A 21,725-nucleotide genomic window follows, 5' to 3' on the forward strand; every position below is an offset into this window, starting at 1 on the left:
ACCCTTAGACATAAAGACTATTAGATACTCAATGATATTGCAGAGGACTCCCAACATCTTCACAAAATGCTAATAAACTACCTACCATTTAATTCTTGAGGTCCAGCTAGCTGTATGTGGGGGGAAATATGGCATGTGGGGACCTTCAACCTCTTCCTGAAGGAAGCAGCACACAGCTGAGGCAAAAGCTGCACTACCTCTCATGTCAACTCACAATCATCTCAGCTGCTGATAGTTTGGAGTAAGTGATGTGTGCAGAAGATGGAGACTGCCAAAAGCAGTGGCCACCAGGCAGGGAACAGTTTGGAAATTCAGATTTAGGCCACCAATGGCTACCGAAGTTGGGCTATACCTACATTCTAAGGCACTACAATAACTTAGCAGGCTATTGCATTATAAAGATTAGAGGACATGAGGACAGCAAAGATGTAAGCAATATACTAAGGAAAAGAGAAGCCTGTCTCTCTCCTTAGCATCATTTCCTTTTTTTTTTAGCACTTCACTGCATCTCACATTTTGTTAAAACTCAGATTAACTCATCTTCACAACCATAATTCCTTCTCAATACACTCCTCACTGTTACATCCAATTCCCCACCATATCCCCAAACATGTCCCAACACTGCCACATTCCCATACCCTAAAGGTGTTTCTCCCGCTTTTAACCGTACCAAGTCCAAGGGGAAAAAACCAAAACCAAACTCCTCAACAACAAACCCTGTGTGCACAAGTATCCTAAAATCCTGTTTTCTGGGACAGGACTGTTTAGAATATCTAGAAACACAAGCCATTTTTTCCTAATTAACATCAAAAAGGTTATTGTGGGGGTAAATGCTGTCAGAGCTAAATTAAAGAAGAAAAAAGGAAAAAAAAATTTGTATCTAAGCTTTTCTGTGCCATATTAAATCTGCCAGTCTAAGTTTATTGTGGAATGTTTTTCATCATTTTCCTCCTCAGCCACAGCCTTATATGGTGTCAGATAAGCACTTGTTTGCTGGCAGCACACGAGCTGCTGAGCTTGCTTTAGCCGCACGCAGAAGAGGACTGCAACTTCCAAGGATAAAGGGCACGCACTTTTATCTGTGACCACATTCCCATCACAAATATTTGCCAGAAAAACTGAAAAGTATAACAAATTATTCCTGCTGTGGAGGACATGATACCAGCAAAGCTCTCTTCTTGTCTACATAGCCTATTCTGCCCCTGGGAAATTCTGTTGGTAAATAAACATTACCTACAAAAGCACAGTTTTGCTGCTAGCACAGCTGCACTTACAGAGAGGGCTTTCTCTGGTGTGGCTGTCTTGATACACATCACATGTAAACCCACAGGCAGCAGAAAAAGTGAGGGGTCATTTATTCTCTGGCCTTCATGCTGGTTTCTTTATTAACCAGCAAACATCTGGTCATGTATGCAGACACCCCATGCAGAAAGGTCCCAGAGAAACTGGCAGTTTTGCCTGGTGTTTGTTTTTTTCTGGTCAAACATTTCTCAAGTGGAAACAGTGGAAACACTTCAAGAAAGGCCATATGGTTATGGCCATCCCTCTTTCCTCCTTCTCAGCCTCAAAATGTACTTGGAGCAATTCCTGCTCTGCAATCAGAACGTTATTCCCATTCAGTCCGCTGCTGCTCTCTGGCAATGGTCACATTTTCGTCTTCTGAGAGTGGGAATATTTAGGAAAGGTGAAATTTGGACAAGACTGTGTGGCCTGTAATACATAGTAGATTATACTGAATGATGTAATGATCTCTGCTGGGTTTAATTTCAGTAAAATATGGGCTCGTTTGACAGCCATTATTAGCTCATAAACTAACCTTAAGTGCACTTTATTCCACACGAAGATCTTCTGTAAATGACTTGTACCTCAAAAAGAGGCTTTTCTTGTGGAACTGTCAGCAAACACAATTGCCATAACTGAGAGGACTTAAAGTTGATGACTGTGTTCTGTTTTTACTTTTTTGTTGCTGTTTGCAAATCTAAAAACTAAACACTATTTTGAATCATTATGAAACACACATCTGCCCTTTAACACCATACACGTCACTGCAATGCACATGTAGGAAAATCACAACAGGCTAGAAGAGATTTCAAAACTATAGGCATGTTATTTTAAACCTGTGTTCTAAAACAGTTGCCAAGTGTCATTTGTTCTGTTTATATTTATGAAATTTTAAAATCAGATAGGAAACAAGTGCTTGGCAACTGTTTATTACTGAAACATTCGGCTTGAGTACTCACCTTTACTTCCAGACAGCATTTTGCAATATGCCTTGTGTTGGCTACCCATGAAACAGAGTAAAATTCATTACAAGCATATTTGCTATTATTGATCTGTAGGTCTGTACAGAACACTTTCTATTTTCCTGCTTTCCTTTTTTGATCATCCTTCTGCTACGTTTTCATTTTTCCTCCAGCTTTTCATACAGCAGAAAAAACTACCCTATTTTATACAGGGTTTACAGTAGCAATGGTACATTATTAGCTGAAACCCAGCCAGTGGTAAGATGGGTTCCCTAAGAAGTAGCTAAAGGAAGTACCAAATCTGTTATTACTTGTCTAATAAACTACTAAACTTCTTGCCCTAATTAACAGGAGCTTCCAGGCCTAGTTATTAGCAGCCATCCTATTTCCCTTGCCCTACAACTTAATAATGATACCTGAGTACTTTATAAATTTGCATAAATTTTGCAAACACTTTTTGACAAGTATCATGCTTATTTACTCGTTTCATCCTCTGGTCCTGAAAGTGAGGTGATGATAAATTGTAAGCATCTATAATGTAGGTTACACAGCCTTTAGGTTGATACATTTATCAATTCAAAAAACTCACCTAACAGATGATCCTCAAAATTGGTGAAAAGCCAGAACTTTTAGTTACTCATCACAGCAATAATTTTTAAACCTCATTCTAGCTTACTCAAGTGACACAAATCCCTCTATTTCTGCAATTATCTTCTACAAAAACTGACCTGAATTCACTGATGCATTATCCACCTGATATGCTCTTTTCCCATTCATATTCTAACAGACCTATCACTGGCAGAAATATTTACATTTTACAAATGCTAGAAAATATTGATACAGCTCAAAGGATGAGCTCATTCACTTCAGATCAGTCACTTCTCTATGTCCAGCATCTTGACCAACAAGACCTTCCAGGTGCTTCAGAGACACAGAGAAACACCAACCAACCATAGTCAGCTACACCCCAAAAGTAATTTCATCATCTTTGCCTATCAAAATAAAGGAAGCCATCAGCACAAGAGCAGTGTCATTCAGCAAGGGCTCACACTTCTAACCCTCCAATCATGTCACAACTTTCAATGAAAAAGCCACAGGCCCAAATACATTCATTAGGTATACATAATAATTCTGAATAAATTGCAGAAAAAACCTTAATGTATATATGCAACCAAAAGCTAAGTTCAGTAAATATATTTCTTTTCTAAAAAACATGCAACTCAGAAGAAAGCACAAGAATTAAAGGTATGTATTTCTTCTTAAATCCCTATAAGTGCATAAAGTATCCTAATGAGCTGAAATCTCATTTGTGGGAAGCTCTCAGATGTGTGATGAGAAGGAGGCGCTCCCCTTGCCAGATGGCTTGTTCTGCTCATGGCCATGAAGGAGAATGACTGTAACCATGAAAGCAAAATTAAGTGTTTTAACTGCCCACACATGTACACCCTCCAGCAGTTCTAAGAAGTAGCTTTTGCCAGTGAAAGTTTCTACCAGAATTACTGAAAGTTTTCCATAAGACATTAAAAAAAAAAAAATTAATTGATCATTATCAAGGGTGTTAAACGTCAAGCACAAACCATTTTGAATTACAGAGCCAGCATCACCCAAAAAGCTGACCTAGCCTTTGCACACAGCAATTCACCAGCTGCTTTTATGGCCAGCTAGCTGGGTGTTAGCTTTTGATACTAAGACCCACCTTAAGCTTTCCCCACAGTTCTCTTTTCTTTCCTGGAATCAACCAGCAAAGAGCAAAGTAAGCCAAGCACACTCCCCAAGAGTCCTGTGGAGGTTCATTTACCCTCAGTCACTTTTGCATTTTCAGCCCTTGTTTTACTTGGTGTTTACTTGGACTTATTTCTTTTTTTGGTGTGTGTGTGTGTGTGTGAAAGTGCTATTTATTGCTGGGGATGAGGGCTAAAAGAAGAAGCAGTACGCCCACAGAACAAATCAAATACACAGAAAAAAGAATTTTCCTATATACAACAGCTGACATCTAGGGATCCAGGAGGTTAGTTTGGGTTTTGCATTCTCAGATGGTTGATGGTTTGAACCCTGGACCTGTTATGATGGCACAGATATCTCTGAATTTCCAGCAACGTGGCATCCTTCAACACTGAGTGGAGAGAACTGACTCATCACTGAAAGGAGAGAACGGACTGCCTTTGGATTCCTCAGCTTCACTTTTGATTGCACTTGATTATTGCTTACAGTGTCTGACATTGATCAGTATTCTTCTTAGCCTGTTCCAGCCTTTTGACAGTCACAATATCAGCTAGCATTTCACTTTCACTGTTCAAGTCCATTCCCAAAAATATTTTTTTTAGGGAAAAAAAGTTCTTTGCCAGTTTCAAGCGATTACTCACTGCCTTTTAGAAGTCCTTGTAGTTTCTGAAACTTGTCAAAAAATATTCTTTTCTCTGTCTCTGCAGCACACATCTCTTAAGGATCTTGTGGGATTTAACATTCCCTTAGCAGCTGTTGTTTTTAAGTTTATCTTCAATATTATGAGCTGTTTAAGTGGGAATGCAAACTAGTCTGTTGTTGTCATTTGACAGCAATAGGTTTCTTAGGGAATTTGTTAGAAAGTCAGGGAGCTTCCTGGTTTGGAATACAGAAAAATATTTATATTTAGACAATATACTTTTGTCAATATCTCAGTAATTTAACCCAAATGTAAAACTGACGAGCAAAAAGAATAAATGGTCCAAGAATAGAGGTGCTAACCCAAGACAGATACAGCAGCAATGCTTCCCGCTCATGCCTCTATTAAAGAGTATAACCATCAGCTATGATATTGTGAATACCTCTGCATAAGCAATTTTGCCTTTCCTTTTTACAAACCACATAACCTCTAGCTTAAGTACTCAGCGACATCCTCCTATTTTCTTTATATATGTATATGTTTGCTAAGGCACCAAAATGGCTGATAAGGAATGCTACAAAAAACCTACAGATAAGAATAATATGTCTGCATAAAGAGAGCACATCCATGTTTGTAAGCAGTGTGCTAAGGAAGACTGTTAAAAGAATATGCTGAATCACAAGCCTTCACTACCTTGCTCACCATTAGCACTTAATTTTCCTGCCCAGCTACTCTTCCCACCTCCCCTTCAGTGCCCCATGCTTGGAAGATCTAATGGCAGATTCCTCATCTTCAGTTTCACTTGCTGAAAAGCCCTTTCACACTTTTTACAGTCTCCTCTCCTGAAATGGGTTTATTCAAAACCTTTGCTCTGAACTGGCATAAAAGCAGACCTAAATGCTACAATATTTTGAAAATTATTATGGAGGCCATTGCTATTCCTTAACTTCAAATGTGCTGAGATGCTTTACTGTTGAGAGAAGTATTTCATACTCCTAGCTCTGATCAGATCCCTCCTTTCTTCTGCCTTCTGCTTGTGATGTAGGGACTCAGGATTCACTTTAGATTTGATATGGCTATTGGTAATTTGCAGAATTAATACATTACATAAGATAATCCGAGTTCATTATGAAGCCAAATAAACCTATATCGGGGGAAATATTGAGGAAGACTGTGGGAAAGGGAATATTGTGGAAGATTGGCTACGTGAGAAAGGGCACATCAAACCCCTGCAGTTTGATGGCATGCATCTTGTGTAACAAATGAAGTTGCAAAAAGCTACAAGTTCTCCTGCTTAACAACAGGGCTTCCATTGAGTTCTTATTGCTAAGCTAAGTGTTTTATTGCAAAGTTAGCAAGGTTAGTCTTTGGCAGTAAAACAATAAAATACTGTGGGTTAGAAAAGACAAAGAAGAAAGAGAATTGCTGACCACAGAAGAGGAGCTAGGAGGGGTTAAGAAGTCAGCTAAGACTACGTGAACCACTTAGAATGTGCCTTTACGAATATTCATAGGCCTATTATTGATAGTATATAAGAAACTTTAGTATGATTAATAAACGGAATCCTGCTGATCCATTCACATTGAGTGTCCGGGCATTCCCTCCGTCATGACAAACCTATACAAAGCAAATATCTTTTCTAATCACTTCCTACTAATGTTGCATCTGAAATAAAATATTCTAAATGTTTCCAAAGACATATGTTGTTCCAGTGAGGATAGCCACAACTACACAATGTGGTAGTGTAAATCTAAGAAGTGGGCAAGAACTATACAAAACCAGCAAAAAAGATATCTATGGTTTTAAAAGTATATAAAACTGCAAACAAAAAAAATCCATTCAGATTGGTTCTATCCCACCTAACTAGCCACAAGTTTGTACAGTGAGCTGTAAACTTTGCTAATATTTGTGAACCAAGTCCCCAGGGCATAATTTTCAGCCAAGCTGCGGTTTGTGCATTTTTGCATAATTTTGTATTGTGTGTCTTTGATTACTTGCAAACAGACTATCCCATTTGGGGATCTGGCACAAGCATGCTGACACTGCAGAATTTAACAGCACAATTAGGGAAACACTGTAGTCACCAGGAGAACCGCTTCTTTGGATGAGCATATGACTGAAGTCTGACCCAGTTCGCTTTACAGAAGCACATCATGTTTTCCTCAGTCCTGTCCCCCAAACAGTATAGCGTGCTTATACATTGAATTAATCTTCAAGCAGACACAGGATAACCTAGAAACAGATCAGGAGCACAGCACATTCCAAATCTGCACATACACTTTCAAAGATGCTATTTTTGCAAGGTATACAGATGGAGGAAATATAATGTGCTCACTGCTGTCTCAGTGCCTGCATTCTTCCACTGTCCCTGACCTGATTCATGTTCCCTTGGACTGCAGCCTGGGGTTTGTTTATTTGACAGACATTCAGAAGTTTTTTGTTGGCTCTCTGCTGAGACCACCAAACCTATTTTGTCACAATGTGCCAGGAGTTTGTTCTGGTGGTTGTAGCCACCTATTTTTGCTGATTTTCTCTACCACACTCAGGATATATCATCTCCTGTGCTCAAGCTGGAGCTGCAAACAGGTAGGTATGCTGACTTGCAAGTCAATCTTGTGTCAAGCATTGTTTTTCTGTTTGTTTTTTAATAAACCATGACTATTCTGTCCTTTTGCCTGCCCTTGCTAAGAAGAATGCAGCACCCATTCCCTGCCCATGAGGTCAGGGGTCCAACCCTGTCACTGCCTCAAGAACTGGGAATTATTAAATAAAAAACTAACTACAAAATTAAGTACTTGGGCTTTGTACCAAGAAAGCACAGAGGGCTGGAAATATTTGTAAGTAGTTGGAGAGAAAGTGTAACAGAGATACCACATACAAAAACTGGAGGGGAAAAAAAGTCATTGATATCCTAAATCCTCACCACAGTGAAGTGGGGTTGCTTTACAACTGCCCATAAATCATAGTTGGTTTTTTGAGTTATTAGTTTGTGGTTTCCACCATCCCCTTCATATTTCACTCTTTTCTCTTAGTTCTTTCATAACTAAGAAATACCCATGCTCCTCCCTCAGAAAATATTTCAGCTGCCCTAAATGCCAGGACAGAACTGTGGCACCTGCAGCTGCAACTCCTCACACACACTTCTACTTCACTCCTAAAGGTCGTATTAAAAAGCATACAGATCACAGTATCAAACTACCACGGTCAATACTTATACTCCAACAAGAGAAATGTAGCAAGTTAATTGTTCACCACTGCAAATCACAGGCAACAATCACTGACAACAACCACAAAACCAGAGAAACAGCCCTGCACCTTATTCTGTCTCCTTCCACTGCAGCTGGATTTGTATTTTGTACCTGCTTTTATGCAACTCTCGCTGTTTTGAGACACTTTACACACCGACAGGGTCAACTCCTTTGCAGATGTTCCACGCTTTCTTCTCTGTTGTGGTGTGCATGCATTCAGATTTCCCTCGAGTGCCTGACAGTGCACATCACCTGTCTGGAGATGCACATTTAGAGATGTGGTATTTATTGCCTGCATCAGGACTTTCTGTATAATGCACCAAAGCAGGGCAAGCTGGCTCATTACTTGCTGCCTCAAAGTTCAAAGTTCAGATCCAGACCCAGATGTTGAATTTTTTAAATATTAAGGACCATCTGTTTTACTTTTAGTTTGGCTCATCAGAGAGAAAATCCCAGATCATGGTGTTTGGTGCTGGCTTTCTCAGTTCTGTCCCTGAGTTGCTGAGTAATCCTTGGGAAGCAAAGAAAATCCCGAAGCCTTTGCCTACCTACAGTATAAGACAGATATGTTACTAAAATGGTGTCCTCTTATTTATTTTTAATCTAACTATGTAAGACTGCAGTCAGTTGCCAGCACAGTGACTCAGCAGAGCCCCAAGCAGGGAAACGCCCTGCTGGGACTCCTGCAACCCAAAGGGAGCATGGCCAGGCACTGGGCCTTTCCTCACAGAACAGCCTCACCTGCTTTGGGCATCTGCAGGACACTCAGGACACCCACTGCAAGGGCTCCTGGAACCAGAATGCAAATTGCTTGTAAATAATGGAATAGGGACCAAAGCACTTTGCCTATGCAGCCTTCAGATTTCAGTGTTGTTTTATGAAAGCTTGGTAGTCCTCAACTCAGCATCTTTACATTATTCTGATTAATTTACACTTAAGTTTAGCAACATCCTTAATTTTCCATTAGAGAGCCTGCCTGTCACTTCCCCGTCTGCAACTCTCACACTAATACCTGTCAGTCTGGAAGCATGCCCCACATTCCTAACGGGAAAGCTCAGTGCTCTTTGGGGATATTTGTCTCCCAAATCCTTTTGCAACGTGGAGCACATATAACAGATTTTCAGAGACTATCTGTTAATTAGTATCCACAGAACTATCAAGGGCATCTGTGATGTCGAACACAGTATCCTCTATTCAGTAAGCAATTTATTTCAGGAGGTTGACTCATTTCCTTAAAGCTTTTTGAGCTATCTGTTGTGACTGAAAAAAATTCCGAAAATTTAGAAGTACTCAAGGAAATGAGCCAACACATCCTGGAAGAAATTCATCCAAAATACACACACAATAAGATAAGTCAGTCTCAGATTTCTAAAGAAATGAGCAGGAAGGAGTTCTGAAAGAACCTGAAATATTTTCTGTGAAACACAATGTTTGTTTCCCCTCATCGTAACTCTCCTTACACCCACTTTAAAAGCAGCATATTATGGTTAATCAGGAAGCAGTCTTCCTAAGGTTTTTTTCTCCCTGCAAAGAAAAAAAAACCTTCCCTTAAACAGTTTAGTGGATCTCCCCTACACTTAAATTAAAAACACTGCTGTCTGCGTGCCTGATGAGAATTTTCAGAAACTGGTGCTTACCCCTAGAGGCACAGAGCCCATGGTCAAACCATATATCCACAAGAGAGCCTTCTCAGTGAGATGAGTAACACACCCCTGAATTACCTCATCACAGACTCATTACCTTCAAGGGTTTCCAGCAATGTATCAACGTCTCAAGGCACTAGGAAATATTCCTGAGCATCAAATAAGCCACCTCAAAGTAACTGGTAGAGTTCATGCTCTAGCTAAACAGAAGACAGTTTTTCTTTGGAAATTTAAATGGAATTTTATGACAGTGTCTTGTTTTACTACGTTTAACTGCACAGCAGTCCTAAGCAAAAGGACATTACCTAAAAAATAGCATATCGGAAGCTGCGGCGGGACGGGGAGCTCGGATCCCCAGCGGGGGGAGAAAAACAGAAGCCAGCCAATATGGTTGAAAAATACACTCTCCTTTATTAGCAGTCTAAAGGCAATTATATAGTATACCAGCTTGTTAGCTCCTAAGTGGCTTAACGCTTATCAGGACATATTTCTATTTCTACACAATCGGACTACATTGGCAGTTTTCCACAGTCTTGTTATGGTCAAAAGAATTTTGTCCTTGCCTCCCTTATACTCCTAGATATCACACCTGCAAGTACGTTACTCCCTGAAATTTCTCAGGCTGAAACTGTTTTGCTTTTCACAGAGACTTTCCCACGGAAAGTGTCTCACACACACAGGCCCAAAAACCTCCAGCTCAATAGCTTGCACAGCTCCTTTATTGATCCCAATAATTCCATTCTCCAACAATAGCATCTTATAACCTATTCTTCATCACATGACATGCAGTATATAGATGGCAAAGAGGGAGAAAAGGAGGTTGGAAGATCACCCAAGACTTTTGCAATCTACTTCAGCTGAAGACAATTTAGAATTTCCAAAATAAATTAACTTCTGAGTAATGCAGTGATGGCAAAAACTGAGCTTTCAAGTAATAACCAGAAAAACTGCTAACTTGTCTTAAGCACCATCTTGTCACACTCAGAGTAATAGGAATGATTTTTTTTCCCCCCTATACATTGCCAGATCCTTTTCCTCACATATAGGCTTTAGTAGTTTTGCAGTGAGATGGATGACTACTTCAGAGTTAAGATTTACCTCTTAAACAAAAAGGATACCAATACAGTTATTTCTCATCCCAAATATTTAAGCTGATGTCATGAAGATGAGAGAAATGAAGCCGAACACTGCTTATGATAAGTACTAAATAGCTCTGCAGATTAATCTGGATGAGACCAAAGCCAGAAGAAACACAAAAGTAATTCTGCAGTTCTTTAGAAGCAGTATCATTTTAACCAGTGCCAAAAATCATCAAGAGAAGTCAAGAAAGGAGGTAACAATTTTGTTTATTTAACTTTTTAGCATAAAATCTCAGAAATAAAAAGTGCTCTCTCTCATGGTGTTAACACATAACAGCAAAAAAGAACACAAAACTGCGTAGACTAATGAAGGCAAGGAAGTTTTATTAACTTGTGCAATTGTCTTAAAAGCACCTACATAAAACATTTATTTTTTCTTCTACATTTCCAGCAGAGTATTTTTAAAAAGCATTAATTCCTCTTCAGGCAACAAACAGAACCTAGAACTGAATGCAACTAGAAACAAAGGCTCACCAACTCAGCTACTCCCAGCAATACAAGTAAACCCAGACGTAAGTAATTGCAAAGAGCGCAATCAGACTTGCTCTCCTTTTACAGCAGCCTACAAATCACATCCCATCACAGCCTCTCTGCTGGGGTCACTGCTGCACATTGCAGCTAAGCAGGTCCAGTGGCAAATTACTGCCAAGAGTGTCCCTCCCACTCCTGATCCCCCACTCCTGCAGGTAACCCCTGCTGCTGTCCCTCAGCCCCTTCGAGATGCTAAACTGGCAGAGAGCTGTTTGTATTCTTGGCAGAGCAAATGCTCTGCCGGCTTAGCGCTGCTCAGCCAGCGGGCGGCAAACAGCAGCACCGAGCACAGTCATCTACGTGAATCTGGAACACAGAGATTTTTGTTTAACTGCTTGAGCGGGAGAGAAGAAGAGCACTCAGTTCAATGTGCTGTAATTAGGACTGCTTTCCAAACCTGAAACCTTTTGTGCTCATGACTTAGATTAGCGAATGCACAACAAACGCCAAAGCTCTTTGCATCCCTTGGGGCAGCGGTGCTGATGTCAGGTGGGATGGCTGGGACTTCACTTCTGAACACATAGCAGGGGTGTGGGTGGTTTGGGGTTTTTGAAGGGAACTGGACAATGCACTTTTCACCCTATTGCTCAAATTTACAAGTTTAAGAATACATCAAAGAAAGTGTTGCTGCCTGCACATTAAGTACCATCTCATCAGTAACTCCTAAAAATCTTACTCATTTTTGGTAGATTGTTGCATCCTTATTTAGTATCTGGGAAGCAGTTGCCTGTCTGGAAGTCTACTAAAATTGAAAGATGCATCTATGTTGAAAAATTTGTCAAACTGAATTTTCCCCCACCCTGCAGGCTACCATCTGCTGAACTATGTCATGCATGAAAACTCTAGATACAAATTAGAAACATAGTGAACATAGAAATAGATTTTTTCTCTTTTTTTAACGAGGTCATTACTGGATATTTATCTCAGTGACAACCAAATGTGCCCGCTACTGCACTATAATGTTTTTCTACACATACTTCATTTTATGAAGCCAAACCCATTTAGGCTTAACTAGCTTCATATACAAGAAAGTGCTTCCACGTTTTATGGCAAAGATAAAACATTGATTAAGGTCCTGATTTTGCAAGGCATGGAATGCATTCCGTTCTTAGTCCTCTTCACAGATGAAACCTATCAGGTCCAAGCTTTCAGTTTTCACCTCTTGAAAATTATCCTCAAGTGTGACTTAAGTCACAGGAACTACATTTCTGACCATCAGATAAAGTTTAAATTCTCAAGTAAGGACGCATTTAATAGAGTATGAGAGTTCATACCATATCTGGGTAGATATCTGTCTTTTTCCTCTTTGCCTTACTACAGTACATGCAGAATGACGATGTTATTTTTATGGAAATTGTAGGTTCATTTTTTGCATTACCGCACATTGGGAAATAAGGGATTAATTTATTCCCAAGGTTAGGGCAGGATTGACAAAGGCAATGAACCTACTATTTTTATGAACTTTCAAGGACTACTGACACATTAGTGATCAGTGACTTGAAACACGGACGGAAGACTAAACAGTTTGACATTAACTCTGAATGACTGCCGCACAAAGGAGGCAGATCTCATGAAGAGAGTTTGAGCAGACCTTGAAACAAAGCTCAGAAGCACAGGATTTGCTTGCCTGAAAATTGGCTGCCCACCAAAGTGAGAGCAGTGGAGTCCCGGCTGCTGCTGGGCACAGAGACAGGAAACGCTGCCAGGGCAGACGTCCCCAGGTTCTGCTGTGCCCACAGGGGGAGCGCCAGGGAAGCACAGTCCGTGTAACTGCACAGCTCGTGCATCTTCACCCCAAACCAGAGCCTCCCTCAGGCCAAAACGGCAAAGCACACAAGGGCTGGGTACCACTCTGGCCCTGCTGACCATTTTTCCGTACCAGAGAAGTTCCAGATCTGGCCATTCTCTGGGTCTTTTCTGTCCTTCAAATAACATAGTGCAGATAAATCTTGATGAGCTTTGCTAGGGAAGGAGGCCTATGAAAATCAGTATTGGCAGCTTCATTAATCTCCTCCAGTAATAATTTATGAACCTGTGTATCCAATATCAGAATATATTAAAATACTATATTAAACATATCTGCTAATAAAGCATTAGCTTCAGAATACTGGTATGTTTGTGTCTCATCTTTTAGCTTTATCTACACCAGTCACATCCTTAACATATCCTATTTAGCACTCAGCTTGTAACACTTCTCCATTAATTGAGATTCTTACAGTCATTGATAAATCTGTGCAGATGCAGGAGCCAAGAACTTCATAAAAAATGTACAGGAGGAATTCTAGCACTATATATAATACAAACCTAATCCATAATCTATTTCTCACATGAAAAAAAAACCCATAGATGAACTAATGCAACTCCTTTTTCAATCCAGTTATCACTGACTTGGAATAACTGTTTTTCCCAAACTGTTTTGAAAATACTGTATGGCATGTTCATTTGATTATAGAACACAGCACTGGAAATGCTTTTAAAAAAATTAAAACCAACCTCCTTCAAACAAATTAAAACACAAGCTAACACAAGGCAGTTTTATGGTAACAGGAATATTACAAATTCAGAGGTCTACACTGTTTTCCATTATCCAGTGTTTGTATTTGCCATCTTCCCATCTGCTATAACAGTCACTTCAAAAAGGCAGGGTGGGGAGAACACCACTTTCTAGCCAAAGGATTATAAATGTTGTCATGCCAAAACCTCTTGCAGTGGAAAGATACTGACAACACAGCTGAAAATGTCCTCCCTGCAGCTATGTTTGTCTAGTTTTCAGGTCAGGGCTATCTCAAAAACTGAAAAAAACACAATTAACTGAAAAGTTTGGATGTTCTGGTGAGACTTAGAATTCTGCACAGCTTAAACTTCTATATCATCCTATGAGATCCTAAATTTTGGGAGTTTTAGCAGGGAATTAATTACTTTCTAAACAAATAAAATGTATATATTTTAATATCTTTCCAGGTATCTGCTGCATGCAATGAAAACACATAGAGAAAACACTTTCAATCCACCTCTTCTAATTTTTTGCAGTAAAAAAATGGTATTACGCTGTCCATACACTGATTTTTGAGAAAAGTTCACCAGCTCGCAACCGAAGAGGAGAAAGTACCAAATTCCATGTTGGTAAAAAAGGAGCTTTGTATATGGGTCAGGACCCAGGAAGAACTGAAAGAATAAAACTGAAATGCAGTATCTGGAGGGAAAGCTTCCAAAGACCCTTGGTTTATTATAATTTTTTTTTAGACCACTTCAGCCTCACCACGTATGATTTTAGGATACAATTCTTACATTAGACTGCCTTCACTTTTCATTATCCCATTCAAGAGGTGGCCTTTCCCTAAATATTACTAAGTCACCAGCAAATGAAATTATTAAGGCAGCTTTTTCCACACCTTGTGGCTGATGACATCCAGCACAATGCCAGCCTCCTGGAAGTCAAACCCAGAGACTCTCATGGAGCCAACTGGGTAAAGACCAACTCTTCTACACAGAAATTCAAGCCTGTGGTTTGCAGACCTTAGCAGCAACCACAAATTAATAGTTTTATGCCTAGCAACTAGTCAATAGACATGAACAGTACTGCTCATATTTTAAAGTACAGAAAAGGAAAGAACAGAAAAAAAAAATCAAGCGAATAATCAGAATTTTCTGGAAGATAATAAAGATATTACTTTGTATGTTTTCTATAATGCAAACCAAATAAATCTTCTAGGAATAAAGTATCTTAACATTTTATAATCTCTCTGTCTAATGTGAGCCACTATTTTAAGTGTACTAAAGGCAGTTTATGCAAAAGCTTTTTTCTTTTTAATCCTGTCTGACCTGAAAAGGCGAAGCTCCAAACTCCATTACCCTAGGAAGCTTAGTATAAACCCAGAGTCTATCTAAATTGCCCTATATAACTTCACATTTGGGGGGTGAGGGGAGGGGTTGTTTCTTTTTATTTTTTGTTTGGTTTTATAATGCTATTTTGGATCTAGGTATAACAAAAAGCCAAGCAGCCTCTGTAAAGCAGCTTATGGAAACAAATACAATGACCTTTGATGGTCAGCATTTTAAACGTGCTAAGGATCTCTAGAATGAGGGCATGCGTCTCATAAATAGGACTCTGTAAATTAGGACAAAAATAGGCCAACCTAGGTAATTTGGCCATGGGAGACAGTCTATTTTAGCCAGAAATAGGGTTTGCTTCTCTCTGCTGACTTTTTATTCTTTATTTTGTACTTCCTGTTTTTTTTTAATATGAGACTTCATGACAACCCATAACACTCATCAAGATGCAACTTCCCTCAGCATTCCACAAGCAGTGGCAAGTCCACCCTCTCATCTTTTTGAGCAGTTCTCACTTTCCAAGGAAGTCCTGGAACCCTGTTGCTATAATAACACAGTAGCAAGAAAATTGGGATCTCATAGTTTCTTCAAACTGAATATCCATTTTTCTCCTTTGATTTCAACTGGGGCCTATATTTTGCACAACTTTACTCACTACAGGACTCCAGAGCTTGACCACTCTTGCCATAGCAAGATGCAGATTCCTTGTAAATAGAGGAAATAAAAAACAACCTCCAACATATTAAATATTGCTTGTAACAACAATAATTTTTAAAACAGGCATATACAAAGCAAAAACTGAGTTGCTACTGAACACGAAAACCTTATGGGTCGAAGAGGATGTCTGTTAAATTCTGTAGTCTTCTACAACTTCAAACGATGAAGGTTTTCAGTCAAAATCCTAACTAAAAATAGAGAATTTTTGAGAAGAGGATCTCTTCCTTCCTTTTCATTAGGACAGAAAGACTGAAAATTCAAAGTAAGCACAAGTGCAATATCTCTACTAAAAAGCCCCCTCTTCAAATTTCATCAAGCCTTGTCACTCCCCAAGTGACAATCCTCATTAACAGCCCTGAGTAAAAAATGACAAGTCCATTCTAGGCAGAGCTTAAAGCTGAATTCAAAATGATAAACCTGTATTTCAGATTTGACAATTTCACGTTTCACACAACACTGCCCAATTTACCCAAAGAGAGTGAATAACATTTCTGCCTTGCACGCAGTCTCAGTGGGACTCCCCTCTGTGCTTTCACAGCTGTGGTATCTGCATTCCCACACATCTCGCCTCTGGAGATACAAAGCTGCTTTAACTAAACTTGATGGACAAGACTGTTCCAGAAGTGCCACTGACACTTTTAAAAGTTCAGCCAGTACAAATCCAGAAATAGCCAGGAAAAAGGATGTTTGCCTTCACAAAATACACTGTGTCCCTCACATACACTCTTCTTCTGGTAATCCTTAGGAATACACTGGGAAAGAACAAGAACATGTATACAAAGCAGTCTCTGCAAGAAAATGGGCCACGTTTTAACATACGCACTGATGAAACAGAGGAAGATACAAGTAGGGTACAAGTGAGCAAACTCACATATATATCTAAAAACATTATTTAAAATACAAAATTATAGAAAAATTGAGCATGAATTTAGCTACATAGAATTATTCAGTTAGGTTCAATTTCTTGCATTAAAAATGAAAGACCAAAAGTTTCTGTAGAGGAGTATCCCATGAATTAATGCCTCATAACATACAGTCTTTTCTACAAAGTATTTGTTCATTTATATCTTCCTTTCCTTTTTTAATAACATAAGTCTAAAAAAAAAAATTCACATGCACTTAAAAAAAAAATTAAAAAATCAGTCCTTCAGAATAAGATGATTCTGTGATTCTCCCCTTGGGCTTTTCTCATTTTAAAAAGGTAACATTTATTTTCATAACCATTTAGCAGGCCAAATATTTCACTGAAGTTGTACTGTTCTAGGAAAAGCTCCATCTACTCTTCCCTAGTGAAAGCCAATCAATCACCTGCAAAGCACCTAACAGCAGAGGCAGTGACTCTGATTGCTGACAGTCTTGTGACCAGCTGCACCAATCAGTGTCTGGGGGTATGTGTACAGTGGGTTCTGGCCAGCCTGTTATAAAGAAACTTCTATTAAGAAGTTTGGTGGGATTCCTAGTGAGCCACTGCAGTTCCAACCAAGCAGTAAAACCACACTAAGAAGCACAGAACTGCCTTCTCAGTATAGAAAACTAATGAGAACATGCTAATTGAGTAAATTAATGAATGAAGAGGCAAGACTGCTTCCAGTGCTCCATTTTCAATTCCTTTTATAATGGACGTAATTATGTGAAACTTAATTTGACCTGAAAATGTACCTGCATTGCTTCAGACCTTTGCCAGATCTCTCTGTACAAATGCCTGAACTCAGACTGATGGTCATTTTAGAATGTTCATCTTCTCCTCACAGAATCAACAATCACTTTTTCCCCTCAAAACACTGATCCATCTTTCATGACAATTAACTGTACAAGCAACATTAAAAAAAAAAAAAAAAAGGCCACCGGACTGTGCTTTTGGTGCTTTGGGGTTTTAAAATAAGAGCACAATATTTGCCTTTTTCTGCTCCCAGCTCCTTGAAAAATGGTGCTTTACTTGAAGACATGGGGGAATACTGGAGGTACAGCAACAAGCTGGCAGAGCCCCAGTGATGCCTTGTATTTAGTGACCACACACAATTCCCAGTGCCTTCAGGAGCCTGTGCCAGAGGGGAGACTTAAATGAAATAATTTTCATTTTAAACAAAGACCAGGATGGAGAACCTCAAGCAACTACATTAAATGTTAATAACATGTTTGAGAATGGAGCTTTTATTCTTAAAAATATTCACCAACTAGCATGACTCTCCTGAGAAAATAAGTACTTGCAAAGGAGTAAGTGGAAACTGGAGGTACTTCACAGCAATTACAAAGGACTGAAAATGCTGGATTATACCTGTAGAATTTAACTTACCTTAACTGCGGCTATAAAAGTTATGCAAATTAAGAGGGTTTTTTTAACACTTGAAAGAGTTGATAAAAAAACATAAATCTTGAAAGAGTTGATAAAAAAACTTACATCAAAGACAGACAGGCATGCCTATCAGACTATGTCCTTACCTCCGCTGATAAAAAAGGTGCAGTTTTATCATTCAGAGTGATAAAACCACAAGTCTTAAAGGAAACACTCTGCTCAGATCTATTTTAAATCAATAACAAAACTCACACCACCATTCATGGATTTCAAGTGGCAATGGAGACAAAAGCTTCTGGACCTTCCACCATTTAACAAGAAAGCATTCACATACTCTGGTATTACATGGTAGTAAAAGGGGGGGTTAGGCCCAAGAAAACATAAGTATGGGTGTTCCACAGGATTCTTACCCTGTGGTAACTTAATATTGTTTTATATTTTACAGACTAAACAGACTGAACGTAGAAATATTTTTAATCATAAAAGTAAGATAAAAATCACTTTCAGCCTACAGTAAGAACAAATAAGAATTTTACAGAGTTGCTGCATTTTAGCTTACTGAATATCAATCCTGAAGTGCTGTGAACCATAAAAAAACAACAGGAAAAATTGTTAAACCTTTATGCAGATGAAGTTCTCAATGTATTTAAATTAGAATGTTTAAGTTCATTTAGCAGGCTGTGCATTTTACAGCACAGATCACACTTTGATTGCTAATGCTGTTGGGAAGATCCATTTGTGTTTATTATGGAGACACCTCAGTCAGGTGGCTTAAAGGTTAGTGCATATCCATAGTTTGTTCCAGGAGAGACTGCAGCTTACGCAGCAACTCCAATACAGCTTTCATAGCCAGGTATGCACTGGAACAACACAAGTCCATAATGTCCACTTTGTATAACTATGGTAATGTTGGAAAAAATACCAGACAAAAAGAAAGAGAACTAGAAACAGCATCTACACAGAATGTAACATTAAGTGATGCAGAGATAGAACACCATGTAAAAAGGTGGCACAGCAAATATCTCTCAAAAATCCTACTGAGGCCAATTTCATTGCACTACACTTAGTCCCAGCACAGACAAATTTCCAGTGGTCAAAACTGTCTCCATCAGTTTGTGCTATCATGCTTCTGGCAGCTTGAATTGACCATTATCTCTACGTGAGTAATCAGGTTCAGAGAAGCAGCACAATTTTGGAACAAATGAACCCACCAGTCCCACTTAGTGAGCACTGGTTAAACTCAGTGCACTGGTTAAATTTAGTGCACGTGAAGTGATTCCTTGAGAAGGCGACTGTGCCACTCAAGGTACCCAGGTACTGGCTATGCTCCTTTCCTAGTGGGGGCATAAAGGCTGTCCTTTGGACAGCTCCAAACCACACATGCAGCAGGGATGTTTGCATCCTTGATTAAACACAACACACAGGAAAATCACAACCCAGAGAGGTTACTGATGCTCTCAGCACCAGCTGACCAACTGATCCACCCCTTTTGAGCCACATTATTTGCTAATGCACACACAGCCCACAGGCCCTTGCATGCCAGCCTAGAGCTCTTTCCAGCTCCCTCCTTTGTGCCCGAACAGCACAAAGAAACCCACACAGAAGAATCTCTGGAGAGGATTTCCTTCTACAAGAACTCCTCATAAACAGAAATTTTCACTCCTTCAGAACTGATGCTATTTCAGTTCTACAAAATCAAAGACTTACATAAATGATAATGTAGCTTTTCACAAATGGTAAGTGGTTACTTGTCCAAGATAATGTATAAGCATTGGACTGTAAGCACATCGAGTTACATGATGAATATGGTACTTCAAATTTTCCAGTCTGTAAGCCAGCCACCAGCAAAGGTGGAAACAGGAAACTGTATGCTTAAGAATAATGCATTTCATCTTCTAGCAGGTGACTGTGGAACCAGGTCTACATTAATTAGAATGATGTTTTTACATAGTTCACTGCATGGAAAAAAGCAAAGAGAAATCCAAGGCAACTCTCTGCAGTCTTATCTCAGCTTTATCTGTAGATTAGTTCTGTAATGTGCCAGAACACATCAGAAAAGAAAATAGGAAGTGACAAAATAGCAAGAAACACACAGAAATATTACAACATAATTCTAACTTACCTATGTGATAAAGTCCTATCCAGTCAGTTGGATCTACTTCTTCCTTAATATCCCAGAAAATGATGAGGTTCTGAGACTGTCCCAAGGTGTATTCATACATGCTGGCTGTCAAACTAGACCTGCTATCCGAGGTCACTAAATCAGTGTCACTGTTGGCACGCTGCAAGTTCATATTCTCAGGCATGGTGCCCTGAGAGGCCAAGCTCTGCAGGTTCTCGGGGCTCAGGGTGTACCGGAGCTGTGGGTTGCGGCGGCGCACAAAGAGCAGATGTTCTCGGGCTGAGCTGGCCATCTCTTCTCCACTTTTGTCAATTCACGTAAAAAAGTTGTTGTTCAGAGATCTATCATGAAGAAGGAAAAAAGTAAGTTTAAAGTGAGACAAGAGGTGACTCAGTTATTAAACGGAGAAGTATTAGTGCAAAAATGTTCCCACAGAAGCCTAAAACAGACTGAGTACAATCTCTTTCTTCATTGCCCTACCACTGCAAAGAACTGAGTGTCTGTACATTTAAAAAACCCCATGATTCACAAACAAAATGTTTTGTGGTGTATGTTAGCCATACACCACAAAATAACATTTATAAGCCAGAAAACAGCAGAAAGCAAATCATCCAATCTATGAAGCGAGAACAGCCATAGTAACAAAGCTAATTTAAGTCTGGTGTTAAGAGTGAAATAGCTTTAAGAGGAAAGACACAATGAACTCATCTTCCACCATAAAAATCACAGCACTACATGATGGATATGGTAGTTTCAACAATACTCTCTATGCCCTGTTTGATCAGCATGCGTAAAGTGATGCAGATAATGGTAAGGTTGGACATATTTCAGTAGAAATATGGTATCCCAGATTTATGCTACTGTAAAAACATCTTGTAAGGATTTCATCTTATAAGGTAAAAGCATAGCTTCTGAGGTCCTCTATACCATACAAAAACATGTCAAATCATTGACTGAGGTACTTCAGACTATAGATATACATCCAACTAGTCAGTTCATCTGTGCAGTCAAATTGTTTTGTCCTTTTCCATCCATTAGAAAACAGAGGCCTTATAAATTCAACAGTCTTCCTCCAGCCTTGACGAGACACTTCCTTGAAGTGTCTTCCCTGAAAGGGTCATGGTAATATCATCACACCATACATTCACAAGCAGAACTTGCATTTCATTATCCACAGATTCTAAAAGTATTGTCATTTGAAAATAAGCCCTCACATTATTCAGAACTTGAGATAAATCATCTCACAACTCATCTTCAATCTTCTTTTCAATAATAATTCAGTGCATGGACTACTCAAGTGTACCAAAAATATTTCTGCTATTTTTCAGCTTTTCTTAAATGGGAGATGTTTTGAAACACTAAGAACTAACAAAGGGGAAAAATAAAGTTCAACTTATCCAGTTGTGTGCAGTCCATCACACACTGTATGTGATTCAGCATCAAATAATGCAGAAAAGGAAGGAAACAAAAATCCAATTCAATAGTTCTACATACACAGAAATGACATAGAAATGATCACATTTACTTCACAAAGCACATGACACAGTCTTTCCTGACATGAGGAATATTTTGGCCGCATACACATTTTATTTCCAG

The 21,725-nt window shown here is 39.2% G+C and overlaps 1 protein-coding gene across 3 annotated transcripts in view; it reads right to left on the reverse strand.

Annotated features, from left to right (window-relative positions):
* HECW2 (HECT, C2 and WW domain containing E3 ubiquitin protein ligase 2) overlaps positions 1-21,725 on the reverse strand; it is a 180,213-nt gene that overhangs the window by 85,091 nt on the left and 73,397 nt on the right. For all 3 annotated transcript variants that reach the window (XM_069022049.1, XM_069022050.1, XM_069022047.1), the window contains exon 2: positions 20,130-20,470. In XM_069022049.1, the coding sequence (XP_068878150.1) occupies positions 20,130-20,421 (292 nt within the window). In that variant the 5' untranslated portion in view covers positions 20,422-20,470. The remainder of the gene's footprint in view (positions 1-20,129; positions 20,471-21,725) is intronic.

This window comes from Aphelocoma coerulescens, chromosome 7 (assembly GCF_041296385.1).
Source record: "Aphelocoma coerulescens isolate FSJ_1873_10779 chromosome 7, UR_Acoe_1.0, whole genome shotgun sequence".
NCBI classification, from domain to species: domain Eukaryota; kingdom Metazoa; phylum Chordata; class Aves; order Passeriformes; family Corvidae; genus Aphelocoma; species Aphelocoma coerulescens.